The sequence below is a fragment of the Erinaceus europaeus genome, chromosome 7 (genome assembly GCF_950295315.1).
Source record: "Erinaceus europaeus chromosome 7, mEriEur2.1, whole genome shotgun sequence".
NCBI lineage: Eukaryota > Metazoa > Chordata > Mammalia > Eulipotyphla > Erinaceidae > Erinaceus > Erinaceus europaeus.
The window spans coordinates 58,216,237-58,230,910 of NC_080168.1; the positions used below are offsets into that span (position 1 = coordinate 58,216,237).

Consider the following 14,674-nt stretch of genomic DNA (forward strand, 5'->3'; position numbering starts at 1 on the left):
TTCAATATTGTGATATTTTTCTTCTTCCTTTCTCTTTCTTTCTGCCTCTCTCAGTATCTGAAAAAGTCTAGAACTGTGAAACTGTGGTGATACCATGCCCACCACCACCACCAAAAAAAAGATTTTGATTCAAATTTTGGATTTTGACTCTGAAATTCTTAGAGTCAAATTCACTGCAAACTTGGGTAGATAATGAGAGGAAAATAAATGAACATTTCCAAAAGTCACTTTAAAACTACTATATACAGTTAAAATTGGTGTTTAACAACTATTTTCATAAGAAAGTGCTTCATATTAAGTTGCTTCTTTTCTAATACTGTTTGTTCTGCTATTTCCTTCATAAAAAATAGAGTTGAAAGGACATAAGGTAAAAGTGATAGTGTTAAAAAAAAGTGATAGTGTGGCAAATTATACTGATGTGTCGGTAACTGTACTGTAAATAATAACACAATAACATGATAAAAATTATAATTGATAAATATATATATGATTATTAGATACTAAAAATCCCTTTGCTTTTCCATTTTCAAGTACTGTGAAGTATTTTTTAAAATTTTGTACTTATTATTTATTTTCCCTTTTGTTGCCCTTGTTGTTTTATTGTCATTGTAGTTGTTGTTGATGTCATTGTTGTTGGATAGGACAGAGAGAAATGTAGAGAGGAAGGGAAGATAGGGGGAGAGAAAGAGAGACACCTGCAGACCTGCTTCACCACCTATGAAGCGACCCCTTGCAGATGGAGAGCCAGGGCTTGAACTGGGATCCTTATGCCAGTCCTTGCACTTCGTGCCACATGCAGTTAACCTGCTGTGCTACCACCCTGTGAAGTATTCTTATTACTAATGGTCTGTACCATTAGTCAAGGGCAGGACTCCTGTGCAGATTTTGCCTTATCTCCTAATTATAACTGACAGCATAAACTTTAGAGCATTCACATTTGGGGCTGGGCGTTGGCACAGCCAGTATAGCACACACATTACCATCTGCAGGGACCCATTTCCTGTCCCCAGTCTCCATCTGCAGGGAGATTTCATGAGAGATAGAGCAGCACTTTGGGTGCTTCTCTTTCTCTCTCCCTGTTTATCTCTTCTCTGTCAGAAAAAAACACACACAATAAGTAAGTAAATAAATAGAGGAGGAGATGGGCAGTGGTGCACCTGGTTGAGGACACATGAACAGAGGTCTGTGTTCAAGGTCCTGGTCCCCTCCTGCAGGGGAGGAGCTTTATGAGCAGAGGAGCAGGGCTGCAGGTATCTCTTTTACTCTCTCCTCTTCTACTTACCTTCATTTGTCTCTATCACTATATATATATGAAGATATTCTGACCATCAGGAAGGGTGGATTAGTTGTATAGGTACCAAGCCTCAGCAATAACTGTGGTGGCAAAAAATAAATAAATAAAAGAGGGGGGAAGGAAGGGATGGCCACTGCGAATCGTGGAGCCCTCCTGCAGATACCAAGCCCCAGCAGTAACCCTAACAATCAAAAAAGGGTTCATGTTTAAGTACATGAAAGTTCCTCGGTAGGGGTAGGTAGCATAATAGTTATGTAAAGAGATTCTCGTGCCTGAGGCTCCAAAGTCCCAGGTTCAGTTCCAGAGCAGTGCTTGGGTAAAAAAAAAATTTTAAACAAAGAAAGCAATTTTTTTATATCACAGTTTGGTAGCATTGCTTCTTATAGCTGTTTATTTGATTTTAACTGAATTTTTCAACAATTGATCCTATGAGATGTTGGTTTTTACTTTTCTGACTTTATTATATATCCTTACCTAAAGAGCATTCTGGTTAGAGATTGGTTAATCTCTTGTTATTTGCCTACAGAAATTCTCTGGGACTTTACACTTACATAGTCGCTTGATCTCCTACTCCCAGTGAACTCTTTTCTCCCACCCACCCCAACCCCTGAATAGAGTGAGAGGAAGGAGAGGAGAGAGACCAAAGCACTACTTTACTGTTCCAGAAGATTCCCCTGTGCCTGGTGCTTCTATGTTGTGACCCAGGACCTGTCCTCCAATCTTCCTGCATGGACAGACTGTATTTTGCATGATGAGCCATCTCTCAGCCCTACCAATCTGAGCATGACTTATCTTCCTATTTCCTCTTAATCTTGATTATTACTGATTACTATCCATTACCTAATTTGCTAAATCAAAAACAAAACAAAACCAGGGTTTGTTGTTGTTGTTTAAACATAGAGACGTAGCACAGAAATTTCCTTCAATGTGGTGGGAGCAGGGCTCAAATGTGGGCCATGCACATGTCAAAGCAACACTATCCAGGAGGTAGCTTATTTCCTTGCCCCAAGATAGAGTTCTGGAACATTTGAGCCTTAGTGGTTAGTGGCAGTGGGAGGTGGTGGTATTAATACAGCTTAACATTCTTATACCCCCACCATTTCTTAGTTGATATATAGATAAAATAATATTTGTCAGCTATACAAAGACTCTATAAAGATGTTACACCAAGTCATTAGTTCCAAGTGACCCTAATTTTTTTTTACTTACTTTATTATTGAATAGAGACAGAGAGAAATTGAGAGGGGAGGAGGAAAGAGATAAGGAGAGAGGCAGAGAGGCAGCCCTGTTTCACCACTCGTGAAGCTTTCCCTCTGCAGGTGGGAACCAGGGGTTTGAATCTGGGTCCTTGAGCACTGTAATGTGTGCAGTTAACCAGGTGTGCCACAACCTAGCCCCGTGATGCTAATCGTTTTAGACCAGGGATAGGGGACTTTTTTTTCTGTTTCTTCCAAGCCCATCTGGATATTTTTTAAAAGCATTCAAGGGCCATACACAATTATTAACTTAAAAATTTATCACTTAATGTTGCTGTAAAAAAAAAAAAAAGCGCTGGTTGCACTGGCAGGATCACACCAAATGAAAATGATTTACAGCCCATGGACTAGATGTTCTCTACTCCTGTTTTATATTAAAGACCGTTCTCTGAAAATAATAAGAGTACTAAACTGTTGACTTAAAAGGAGACAGTTTAAGTTTTACTTGATTTTTTCATTCGATAAAATCCTACCAAGAGCTTCCTAAAAAGTAAAGAGATTTTTATGATAGATTAAAATCCTTGTGGAACTCATGGTACAGGGATAGCATATAATAGTTCAACCTATGTATTCACCATTTATGAAATTATCAGGATTAAGTTCTGAATGCATGAATTAGCCAAGTGTTTTTCAGAGTGTGAAAGATGAACGCTGGTAGAGCTTACTAGACATTAGCAGAGGGTCTGTAGATTCTACTTTACTTGTATATAACACTGAGGTAGTATTTGTATTTTTCATTCTCATTTTCTAATGAGTAATTGGCAGTATATACTAAGGTCATAAGATATATGCTTATTAGTCTGATCATTACTGGCATCAGGTTTGTGTATTCTCACATACTGATTTTTTTTCTTAGCATTAATTTACTTTTTTGAAGGTCAGTTTTCCTAAACCATCCTTTCCTCTCTAATAGCATTAATTTACTTTTTGCATGATAAAATTATTTATTATTATGAAGTAGAAAGACAAGAGGCATAGGGTGTGCTGGGGGTTGAACTTTGGGACCTCAGGCATGCAGTCTGCTGCACTAACCCCTCTTTACCCCTTAGTAATAGTTTCTAGTAGAGAATATATGAATAAGTGAAATTCTACTTAAATATTGTCACCCTTGAAAGTTCTTAAAAGTATAAAGGGTTCCTGTGGAAAAAAAGTTGAGAATTGCCAGACTGAGCTTTTTTTCTCATACAATTTCTGATTTTTGTGGTATTGTCTATGATTTTGATATGGCAGAGCTGGTTTTTAAATGGTTAACCACATTACTATAAATTGGCAGAATTAAGGTGAGCAGAGAACTCTCTGGTTGCAGTGTCTGAGCTGAATCATTAATCATTATGCTTTGCCAATCTCAGTCATTTATCTACAAGTAGAATTAGGTCGTAAGTGTTTTTAGTAAAACTATTACAGTGGGATATTTTTATATTAATTATTTTTAATTATATTTTTTTTCCTCCAGGGTTATCGCTGCAGTTCAGTGTCAGCACCATGAATCCACTTCTCCTGGTGGATTTTTTTTCCATTCTTTCATTGGATAGGACAGAGAAATTGAAATAAGAGGCAGAGATAGAGAGGAAGAAAGAAAGATACCTGCAGACCTGCCTCGCCACTTGTGCAGCACTTGCAGGTGGAGAGTTGGGAGCTCGAACCCGGATCCTTGCGCAGTCATTGCACTTAGTACTATATACATTTAACCAGGTGTGCCACCGCCTGGCCTCCTAGAAATAATTTCCCAATCCTCAACTACAGGTTTCTATCAAAAGTGTCCCCAAAATATAAACAAAGTTAGCAAGAGAGCTCAATTGGAAAGTAACTGCTTTGTACATGACACAGGTTTCAGTCTGGCCCCGGCATTAATTGATAAACCTTCAATAATAAATTTTTTGTTCTGTTTCTGTGTTCTTCTCTGAAAGAAGTCAACTCACAGCTGAAACCCCAGTGGCAACAACAATAATAGCTCTATAAGCAAAAATGTAATGATACAAATTATCTATTTTGTGAAGCTGAAGGTAGTTTTTGCTGAGTGAACTAAGATGAAAAGCAACTACTGGATGTTCTTACTCACATATAGACTATAATCAACTATAGGAAGTTGGGGTTTTGAAAAAAACAACAACCGAACTGCCTCTCAGAGTCTATGAGAACTATGGTGCTGGTGGAGGAGTGAAATGATAGCCCTGGAATTCATAGTCTTATTAATTAATATAGGATTGCTAATTACTTAAAATTCATTTTGTAGGGGGTCGAGCAGTGACACAGTGGGTTAAGCGCATGTGGCGCAAAGCGCAAGGACCGGGGTAATGATCCCTGTTTGAGCCCCTGGCTCCCCACCTGCAGGGGAGTCGCTTCACTGGCGGTGAAGCAGGTCTGCAGGTGTCTATCTTTCTCTCCCCCTCTCTGTCTTCCCCTCCTCTCTCCATTTCTCTCTGTCCTATCCAACAAAGAACAACATCAACAATGGCAACAATAATAACCACAGCGAGGCTACAACAAGAGCAACAAAAGGGGGAAAAAGTGGCCTCCAGGAGCGGTGCATTCATGGTGCAGGCACCGAGCACAGCAATAACCCTGGAGGGAAAAAAAAAATTCATTTTGTAATTTTAGTCTTATTAAAAGACTCTTTCATAACTATATTTTGTGTAGCAAAGTCATTGTAAAGTATGCTGTACTTCATTTTGAAAGTACATGGAGTGGCCAGTGGTGTTACACCTGGTAGAGCTCATATGTTACCATGTGCTAGCATCCGAGGTATCAAGCCCCTGGTGCCCACCTGCAAGGGGGCAGCTTCACAAATGGTGAAGCAGTGATACAGGTGTCTCTCTTTCTGTCTTCCTCTCTATCTCCCCCTTCTCTCTCAATTTCTCTGTCTCCAAAAAAGAAAGAAAATGATCTCCAGGAGCAATGAATTTGTTGTGACCCTAGCGATAACTCTAGTGCCCCCCCACCAAAATCTATTTTTTTTAAAGTACATGGAGTTTTTTTATAGTCTTTAGCACTGATTCAATTATTTAAAGACAATTATTGCCTTCAGGATTATCACTGGGGAATCCACCACTTCCTCCTTCTCTACAACCTCCTCCTCCTTAAATCAATAAAAATTGCCAAGAGGGGGGTAGAGAGAGAGATAGAGAGAAACAGAGAGAGAGAGAGAAATTGAGAGGGAAGGGGGAGGGAGATGAGAGAGGAAGAGAAGAGAGACACCTATAGGAGTACTTCACTCTGGAAACTTTCATCCAGCAGGTGGGGAACTGGAGCTTAAGTCTGGGTCCTTGCACATGGTGATGTGTGAATTCTATGTGGTACACCACCACCCAGATCCACTGATGCTTTTTTTTTACTTAAAAAATGATCTTTTAGTATTCTGTACTAACATTAGTATCCTGTACTAAGGATTCTGATCATATCAAATACATTTCAGCTTGTGTAATTAAAATTCAGATTTTAAGATATGGCTTAAAATTAGCATTTACAGGTTCATAAAACTGCATGAGCTAAGAAAAAATTCAGTCCGAAGCCATTACATGACAGAAGAGAAACTCTCAGAAAAATGAAGTGACTTTATTTTATGTCGAATTTCTTGATATATTTGCTAAGACTTCTTGCCTACTTCTCATGTACCCACCTCGATTACCTTTTTTGTAAGTTTTACTTTTCCTAAGTGATAAGTCATATCTTGGCAAAGATGAAGGGTAGAGAAGGTAATAGCACTAAGCAGACACACTATAGACTACTAATTCTCTAAGTGATGATGTTATCCCTGACTCCTCTCTATACCCACTCCCTCCCCCACTTGTCCAGCTCTCTGCATTTCCTTTCCTCACCACAGAATGCCCTTTCTCCCTCTGTTTCCTTAGCCCCTTACTGCCCCCCAATCTCCTTCCACACACACACCCAGGGTTATTGCTGGGGCTAAGTGTGTGCACTAGGAATCCACTGCTCCTGCAGTCATTTTTTTCTTCTTAGATAGGACAGAGAAAATTTGACGGGAAAGGGGGAAAAAGGGAGATGGAAAAATAGACACACTTGCAGACCTGCTTTATCACTTGTGAAGCAACCCCCTGCAAGTGGGGAGCCAGCGGCTGGAACCTGAATCCTTGCTCTGGTCCTTGCACTTCATACTATGTGTGCTTAACCCGGTGCGCCACTTCCTGGCCCACCTTCCTTCTTTTTTTTAATTTATGTCTATTACATTTCCAGGAATAGCCCACTGGAATCTCATATAAATGTACCACTTTCTTATTGCAACTCAGACTGCAATTGTGATGAAAATCAGTGGGAACCGATCTGTGGGGACAATGGAATTACTTACATTTCACCTTGTCTAGCAGGATGCAAGTCTTCAAGTGGCACGAAGAAGCCTATAGTGAGTGATTTACTTTCTTACCTCTCAATTAAAATTTCAGGTTTGTTATAACAGTGATTACCATGTTTCTATACCCAAAGGCTTCAGTGAGAAAGTTTAAAAAGCTCCTGATTATCTGTTACTGTGATAATAGTGATATTTTGCAAACAAAACCTCAAAGTCTTGTTTGGCTCACAAAGTGGGTTTTCTGCTTTACAAATTCAATTTTGAATTTAGGCCCTACTTTTCCCCCATATAGTTCAGTTACTTTTTGGAGGGTAAGTACACATAGGCATTCTATGGAGTACCTTATTTCACTAAAGGATATGATTTCCATTAAATAGTATGCACTCTTTTCATCATTGTTTGCCTTTCCAGGATAAAATCTCTATGCAGCTTTTCTTGTATATTCTGATGAGTTTATCTCTGGGTGAGCCACAGTTTTTATTTTCCAGGAAATTAACAGACTTCCATGATCTCTTGACTGTCCAGGTCTTGGTTTTCAGTATCATTCTCCCCAAAGTTGGCATTTCTCCTGTACAAAATAATGCTCTCCTCACCTATTGCCAACATCTCCCGTAGAAATTCCATATCCCAAGCTGAAGTTATGGGTCGACCTGCCAACATCCATGTCCAACAGAGAAGCATTTAAGCCAGAAATCCCACCTTCTGCATCCCAAAAAGGATTTTGGTCTATATTCATAGAAGGGGAGAAATATTAGGAGAAGATGACTGACCAGAGGGCTCTGAACTTCAATTCCATCAGGACCCAGAGAGAGAAGAGGCAAAAAGGAAGGACATTCAGAAGTAGCAATAGGTGTTGGTGTGACTTACAAATGAAGGGCCATAGGAAAAAAAATGGGAGTATATGTAAAAATATAGGTAATTATAGAAGTAATAGTCAACCCATATCTGTGACCTTTGGTGAACTACTTTAGTTTCCAATGGAGGGAATGGGGACTCAGGAAGCTTGTGGTGGGAACAGTGTGGAATTATACCCCTGTCATCTCATAATTTTGTAAATCAGTATTTATTTTTAAATCACTAATAAAATGTTTCTTTCATCAAAGCACCCCGTTTCATGTGAAATATGTATTTTTCCAATGTCCTCTGGGCAACTTCCAATAGTAAAGATTTAGATATGGGGTTCTACCATTAAATTTCCAACCTATTCAGTGTATAGAAAGTTGGGGGGGCAGGTGGTGGTGCACCTGGTTAAGCATGTAAGGACCCAGGTTCAAGCCCCTGGTCCCCACCTGTAGGGGGGAAGCTTCATGAATGGTGAAGCTTCATGAATGAAGCAGGGCTGCAGGCACTCTCTCCCTCTCTATCCACCCCTCTTGATTTCTGTCTCTATCCAATAAATAAATAAATAATAAATAAAATAAAAAGTTTTTTTTTTTAAGTTGAGGGGGCTGGGTAGTAATGCAGCAGGTTAAGCACACATGATGCAAAGCACAAGGACTGGCATAAGGATCCCAGTTTGAGCCCCCATTTCCCCACCTGCAGGGGGTGGTCACTTCACAAGTGGTGAAGTAGGTCTACAGGTGCCTTTTTTCTCTTCTCTTCACTGTCTTCCCCTCCTCTCTTGATTTATTTTTTGTCCTATACAACAGTAGCAATAACAACAATAACAACAACATGGGCAACAAAAATGACCTCCAGGAGCAATGCATTTGTAGTGCAGGCACTGAGCCCCAGAAATAACCCTAGAGGCAAAAAGAAAGAAAAGAAAAAGTTGAGTAACCAATTACTGGATTTTTACTCATCCACATAAGTAACAATGATCATTGCTCTCAGCTATACATCCTGTCTTTGGCTATCAAACTTTTCCCATCCTTTCCTTGCCTCTATTCTTATTAATTGTATTATTGAAGGACCCCAATACTTTGAAAAATAAAGTGCATACATTTTTATAATCTGGACAACTTTAAGAAATTTGTATAAATATGGCCCACAGACTATCCTTAGTAATCTACATTTAATTTTTAAAAAATTTTTCAATTGCTACTAAGTTTATCATTAGGTGCACTGTTCCTGGTGGCCATTTCTTTGCCCTTTCTATTATCCTTTTTATTGTATTTGACAGGACAAAGAGAAGTTAAGTGGGAGGAGGAACTAAAAGAAAGATAAGACACCTGCACACCTGCTTCACCAATTGTGAAGCATTTTAGTTGCAGGTGGGAAGCAAGGGCTTGAACCTGGATCCTTGTGCATGGTAACGTGCACTGAGCCATGTGTACCACTGTCCAGCCCCCCTCCATCACATTTTTATGGTCATAAATTTCTTTAGTTGATATTACCACATTTTTTGCCTCCAGAGTTATCGCTGGGTCTCGGTGCCTGTACCACAAATCCACTGCCCCTGGAGGCTGTTTTTCCCCCTTTTGTTATCCTTGTTGTTTTTTTTAACATTGTTGTGGTTATTATTGCTGTTATTGATGTCGTTGTTGTTGTATAGGACAGAGAGAAATGGAGAGAGGAGGGGAAGACAGGAGTGAGAGAAAGAGAGATACCTGCAGACCTGCTTTACCACTTGTGAAGCGACCCCCCCTGCAGGTGGCAAGCCAGGGGCTCAAACCAGGATCCTTACACTGTTCCTTGTGCTTGATTCCATGTGTGCTTAACGCAATGTGCCACTGCCCAACCCCCGGTATTACCACATTTATCCAAGGTGCCACTTTGCCCACTATTGAAGACCTAGAACAGATATGATGTTAGAATATCTGCTACCATTCCTTGCCCACCAGCTAAGTACATATTTCTCCCACGCCAACCATTAAACCCCCTTTACCCTTTCATTTCTCCTATTTGTTCTGGTAATATCAGTTTTGCAGTCAGATACAAGGATTTGTTTTAATTTGAATTTGTCATACCCCTGGATTTATTTCCTTATATCCCACATATGAATAAGGTCATTCACCTTGTTATTTTACTTAATATTAACTCCCTCAGTTTCATTCTTGTCCTAGGAAAACTTCATCTATAGCTGTATTTTTATATTTATTTACTTATTTTGACTAGAGACAGAAATTTAGAGGGAAGAAAAGGGGAGAGAGACAGAGACAGACAGACACACCCCAACCTGCAGCATTGCTTCACCACTTGTGGGTCATTTTTCACTGTTATGTGTGAACTTTACCAGGTGTGCCACTGCCAGGCCCAAAAGCTGAATATCATGCCAATATCTATTCACAACACAACTTCTTTAGTTATCTGTAATTGAACTCGATTTCAAAGTCTTGGCTACTGTAAAAGATACTGCAGTCAACATAGGTGTGTAGATATCCTATCTAGATTAGTGTTTTTTAGGTTAGAGACCTAGAAGAAGAGCTACTGGATCATGTGGCAGATTTGTTTTGAAGTTTTTGATAAATCTTCCTGTTGTTTTCCATAAAGACTAAATTAATTGATGTGCTCACCAGTAATGTATAAGGGGGCCCTTTTCTTGATATCCTTTCCAGTAGTTGGTATTTCTAACTTTATTGACTTTGACCATTTCAAAGATGTGTGGTGTTATTGCACCATTGTGCTGTTTTACATTTCCTGATAATAAATGATGATGAACATTTTTCTTTATGTCTGTTGACAGTCCATGTATCTTCTTTGGTGAAGTTTCTGTTCAGCTCTTCACATATCTTGATGGGCCATTTGTTTTGGATTTTGTAAGTTCTTTGTATATCTTAGATATTAGACCTCTGTGGAATATATGTTATGTGAATATTTCCTTCCATTCCGTAGGTTATCATTTTGTTTTTATGATAGTTTCATTGGTGGTACAGAAACATTTTATTTGATGGAGTCCAATTTGTTAATTTTTTAATTGTTTTAAATTTTATTGTTATTAATTTATTTATAAAATAAAAATATAGGATAAACTGGGTAAAATTCCACACACACAATTCCCACCACCAGAGTTCCATATCTTCCTTGAAAGCTTTCTTATCCTTGATCCTCTGGAAGCATGGACCCAGGATCATTATGTGGTGCAAAAGGTGGAAGATTTGGCTTCTGTAATTACTTCTCTGCTGAATGTGGGAGTTGGTAGGTTGATCCATACTCCCAATCTGTCCTTATCTGTTCCTAGTGGGGCAGGGCTCTGGAGAGGTTGGGTTCCAGAGTACATTGGTGAGGTCCTCTTTCAGTCAAGTCAATTTGGCATCATGGTAGTATCTGTAGCTTGGTGGCTAAAAAGGCATTAAGATATAAAGAAGAGCAAATTGTGTAATAGGAACCTAAAGGGAAGAATATATCAGATGAGATTTTGGATCTCCTTTTGGAAAAAGCTAATAGTTCTGTTTTAGTATATCCCAGGGGGCCCATGGCTTTTACCTGAGCACAATAGCTAACATGCAGGTGGACCAAAGGTATTGTCTGGGGAGATGGTATCAGAGTTGGAAATAGAACTAGAAAGCTGTATCAGGGCAGAGAGTACCTCCCAAATATAGGGAAAGTATATAAGTATCATTATGTGGTGTCTCTCTCTTTTTTAAGCCTTTCTGCTTTCTTGTTGGTCACTGCAAACTATTGTGCACTTTTGCTTTAAGGTGTATATTTTCCCCCTAACTTATGGGTACATGTGCACATGTGTTCTGCCTCAAGGCCCCTGATCTATATCTAGGATCTGTGCTTTGTTAGGTGGTACACCACCCAACATGGAATTGAGGAGTCCTATGAGCTAGAAACAGTCTCATCAGAGTTGAAAGGTTGACATTCTACGCCTGGTGTCTCTGGTTGGACACTGTCCAAAGTGAAACATGTCAAGGTGGTACTGGTTGCATTGATTTGGTTGAGCTCATCAGATGCAGTATCAAATGGTAGGGATCTAGTGAATCATGCAGGAATTCAGGCAGAAATTCAAGTCCTGGAGTTTCCAGTACTGGGAGAAATATGGGATTTATATAGAATGGGGAGGGTTCCTGCTGTCTTGGAGTTTAAGAAGGCAATAGATTATTACTACTGTAACCAAGTTATTAGGGAATTTGATTTACTTTAAAAATCCTATGGTTAGGATTTTCTGTGTCATACAAAACCTTATCATGATTTATACCATTTAGTGTTATTTACATATTGCTGTATCTTATATGGTGACATAAGCAGTTGCTTCTGGTCTCCTGGTCTAAGACTATAGATGATGTAATATTTCAATTAAACAGTCATATTAGAAATGTATTAAAAATTTTAGCCTACTATTAAAATTCAATCAGGTTACCAATTTGAAACCTTAAGTGCTTAGATTGAAGGAATATATATTCAGAACTGGGGTCTATGCATCAGAAAGTTTAAAGAAATTCTATTTTTCCCCTCACATAGTGATTAAATAGTGATTTATAAGATTATAAATTAATAGGAATGTGTATATTAACACCATTCCTGCCACCAAAGGTCTGTGTCCCCACCCCCAGCCACCTCCCTAAAAATCAACCCTCTCCACCACCCAGAGTTTTTTCCTTTGGTGAAATACTACAAACTCATTTAAATTCTACTTTTTTCTCCCTGTCTGTTCTTTCTCAATTTCTCTTTATGAGTGGGTTCATTCCATACTCATCTCTCTTTCTGACTTACCTCACTTAATATGATTCCTTCTCCATCCAAGATGAGACAGATAAGGTGGGTTCATTATTCTTATTAGCTGAGTATATATACCACACTTTCTCAGCCATTTATCTGTTGTTGAACACCTGGGTTGCTTCCAAGTTTTGCCTATTATGAATTATGCTGCTATGAACATAGGTGTACATAAATCGTTTTGGATGAATGTGATTGTGTCCTGAGGATATATCCCTAGCAAAGGAATTACTGGGTCCTAAGGAAGGTCCATTTCAAGCCTTGTTAGCATTCTACAGACTGCTCTTCACAGGGATTGGGCCAGTTTACACTCCCACAGCAATGTAGGAGGATTCCTTTGTCTGCACATCCTCTCCAGTATTTGTTGCTGCTGTCGTTTTTTTTTTTTTTCTTTTCCTCCAGGGCTATCATTGGGGCTCAGTGCCTGTACTACAAATCCACTGTGGCTGCGGCCATTTATTTTATTTTATTTTATTTTATTTTATTGGATAGAACAGAGAGAAATTGAGAGGGGAAGTGAAGATAGAAAGGGAGAGAGAGGGGAGTCGGGCTGTAGCGCAGCGGGTTAAGCGCAGGTGGCGCAAAGCACAAGGACCGGCATAAGGATCCCGGTTCGAACCCCGGCTCCCCACCTGCAGGGGAGTCGCTTCACAGGCGGTGAAGCAGGTCTGCAGGTGTCTATCTTTCTCTCCTCCTCTCTGTCTTCCCCTCCTCTCTCCATTTCTCTCTGTCCTATCCAACAACGATGACAACAACAATAATAACTACAACAATAAGACAACAAGGGCAACAAAAGGGAATAAATAAATAAAAAAAAATAAATAAAATAAAATATTAAAAAAAAAAAAAAAGAAAGGGAGAGAGAAAGAGAGAGAGCTGCAGACCTGCAGACCTGCTTTATGGGTGCTTATATTTAGTACAATGTGCATTTAACTTTATGCTCAATGGCCTGGCCTGCTACTTTCTTTTTCTTTCTTTTTTTCTTTCTTTCTTTCTTTCTTTCTTTCTTTCTTTCTTTCTTTCTTTCTTTCTATTTTTTTCCTATATTGGAGAATTAACGTTTCACATTTGACAGAAATATAAAAATTTGTACATGCATAACATTTCCCACTAGGTCCTCTGTCATTCTTTTTGGACCTGCCCACCCACCCCAGAGTGCAATACATTTTTTTACTTTGGTGCAATATGCCAACTGCAGTTCAAGTTCTACTTGTTTTTTCTCCTGATCTTGTTTTTCAACTTCTGCCTGAGAGTGAGATCATCCCATATTCATCCTTCTGTTTCTGACTTATTCCACTTAACATGAATTTTTCAAGGTCCATCCAAGATCAGCTAAAAACGGTGGAGTCACCATTTTTTATAGCTGAGTAGTATTCCATTGTGTATATAGACCACAACTTGCTCAGCCATTCATCTATTGTTGGACACCTGGGTTGCTTCCAGGTTTTGGCTATTACCAATTGTGCTGCTAAGAACATATGTGTACACAGATCTTTTTGGATGGGTATGTTGGGTATCTTAGGATATGTCCCCAGGAGAGGAATTTCAGGATCATAGGGTAGGTCTATTTCCAGCCTTCGGAGAGTTCTCCAAACTGTTCTCCACAGAGGTTGGACCAATTTATATTCCCACCAGCAGTGCAGGAGGGTTCCTTTGACCCCACAACCTCTCCAGCATTTGCTGCTGTTACCTTTTCTGATGTATGATATTCTCACAGGAGTGAAGTGGTATCTCATTGTTGTCTTGATTTGCATTTCTCTGACAGTCAGTGACTTGGAGCATTTCTTCATGTGTTTTCATTCTGTCCATGTCCTCTCCCCAGTTTTGTCAAAGATTAGATGTCCATAGGTTTGGGGGATAACTTCTGGGCTTTCAATTCTATTCCACTGATCAGTGTGTCTATTCATTTACCAGTACCAAGCAGTTTTGATGACAATAATAATATAATACAATTTGAGATCTGAGAGTGTGAAGCCTCCAGTTCTGTTCTTTCTTCTCAAGATTGTTTTGGCAATTTTAGGTCTTTTCTGGTTCCAAATGTACACTTGTAGAATTTGTTCTATTCTCCTAAAAAAATATTGTTGGGATCTTGATAGGGATTGCATTAAATTTATATATGGCTCTGGGTAGTATATTCAATTTGATGATGTTAATTATTCCAACCTGTAAGCATGGAATATCTTTACACTTCTTTATGTCTTCATTGAGTAGTGACTCATA

General features: G+C 39.1%; 1 protein-coding gene across 1 annotated transcript in view; it reads left to right on the forward strand.

Annotated features, from left to right (window-relative positions):
• The window catches only part of LOC103127361 (solute carrier organic anion transporter family member 1B1), a 109,318-nt gene that overhangs the window by 54,382 nt on the left and 40,262 nt on the right, over nt 1-14,674 (forward strand). Inside the window, exon 11 of the mRNA XM_060194477.1 lies at nt 6,742-6,907. Coding sequence (XP_060050460.1) covers nt 6,742-6,907 — 166 coding nt within the window. The remainder of the gene's footprint in view (nt 1-6,741; nt 6,908-14,674) is intronic.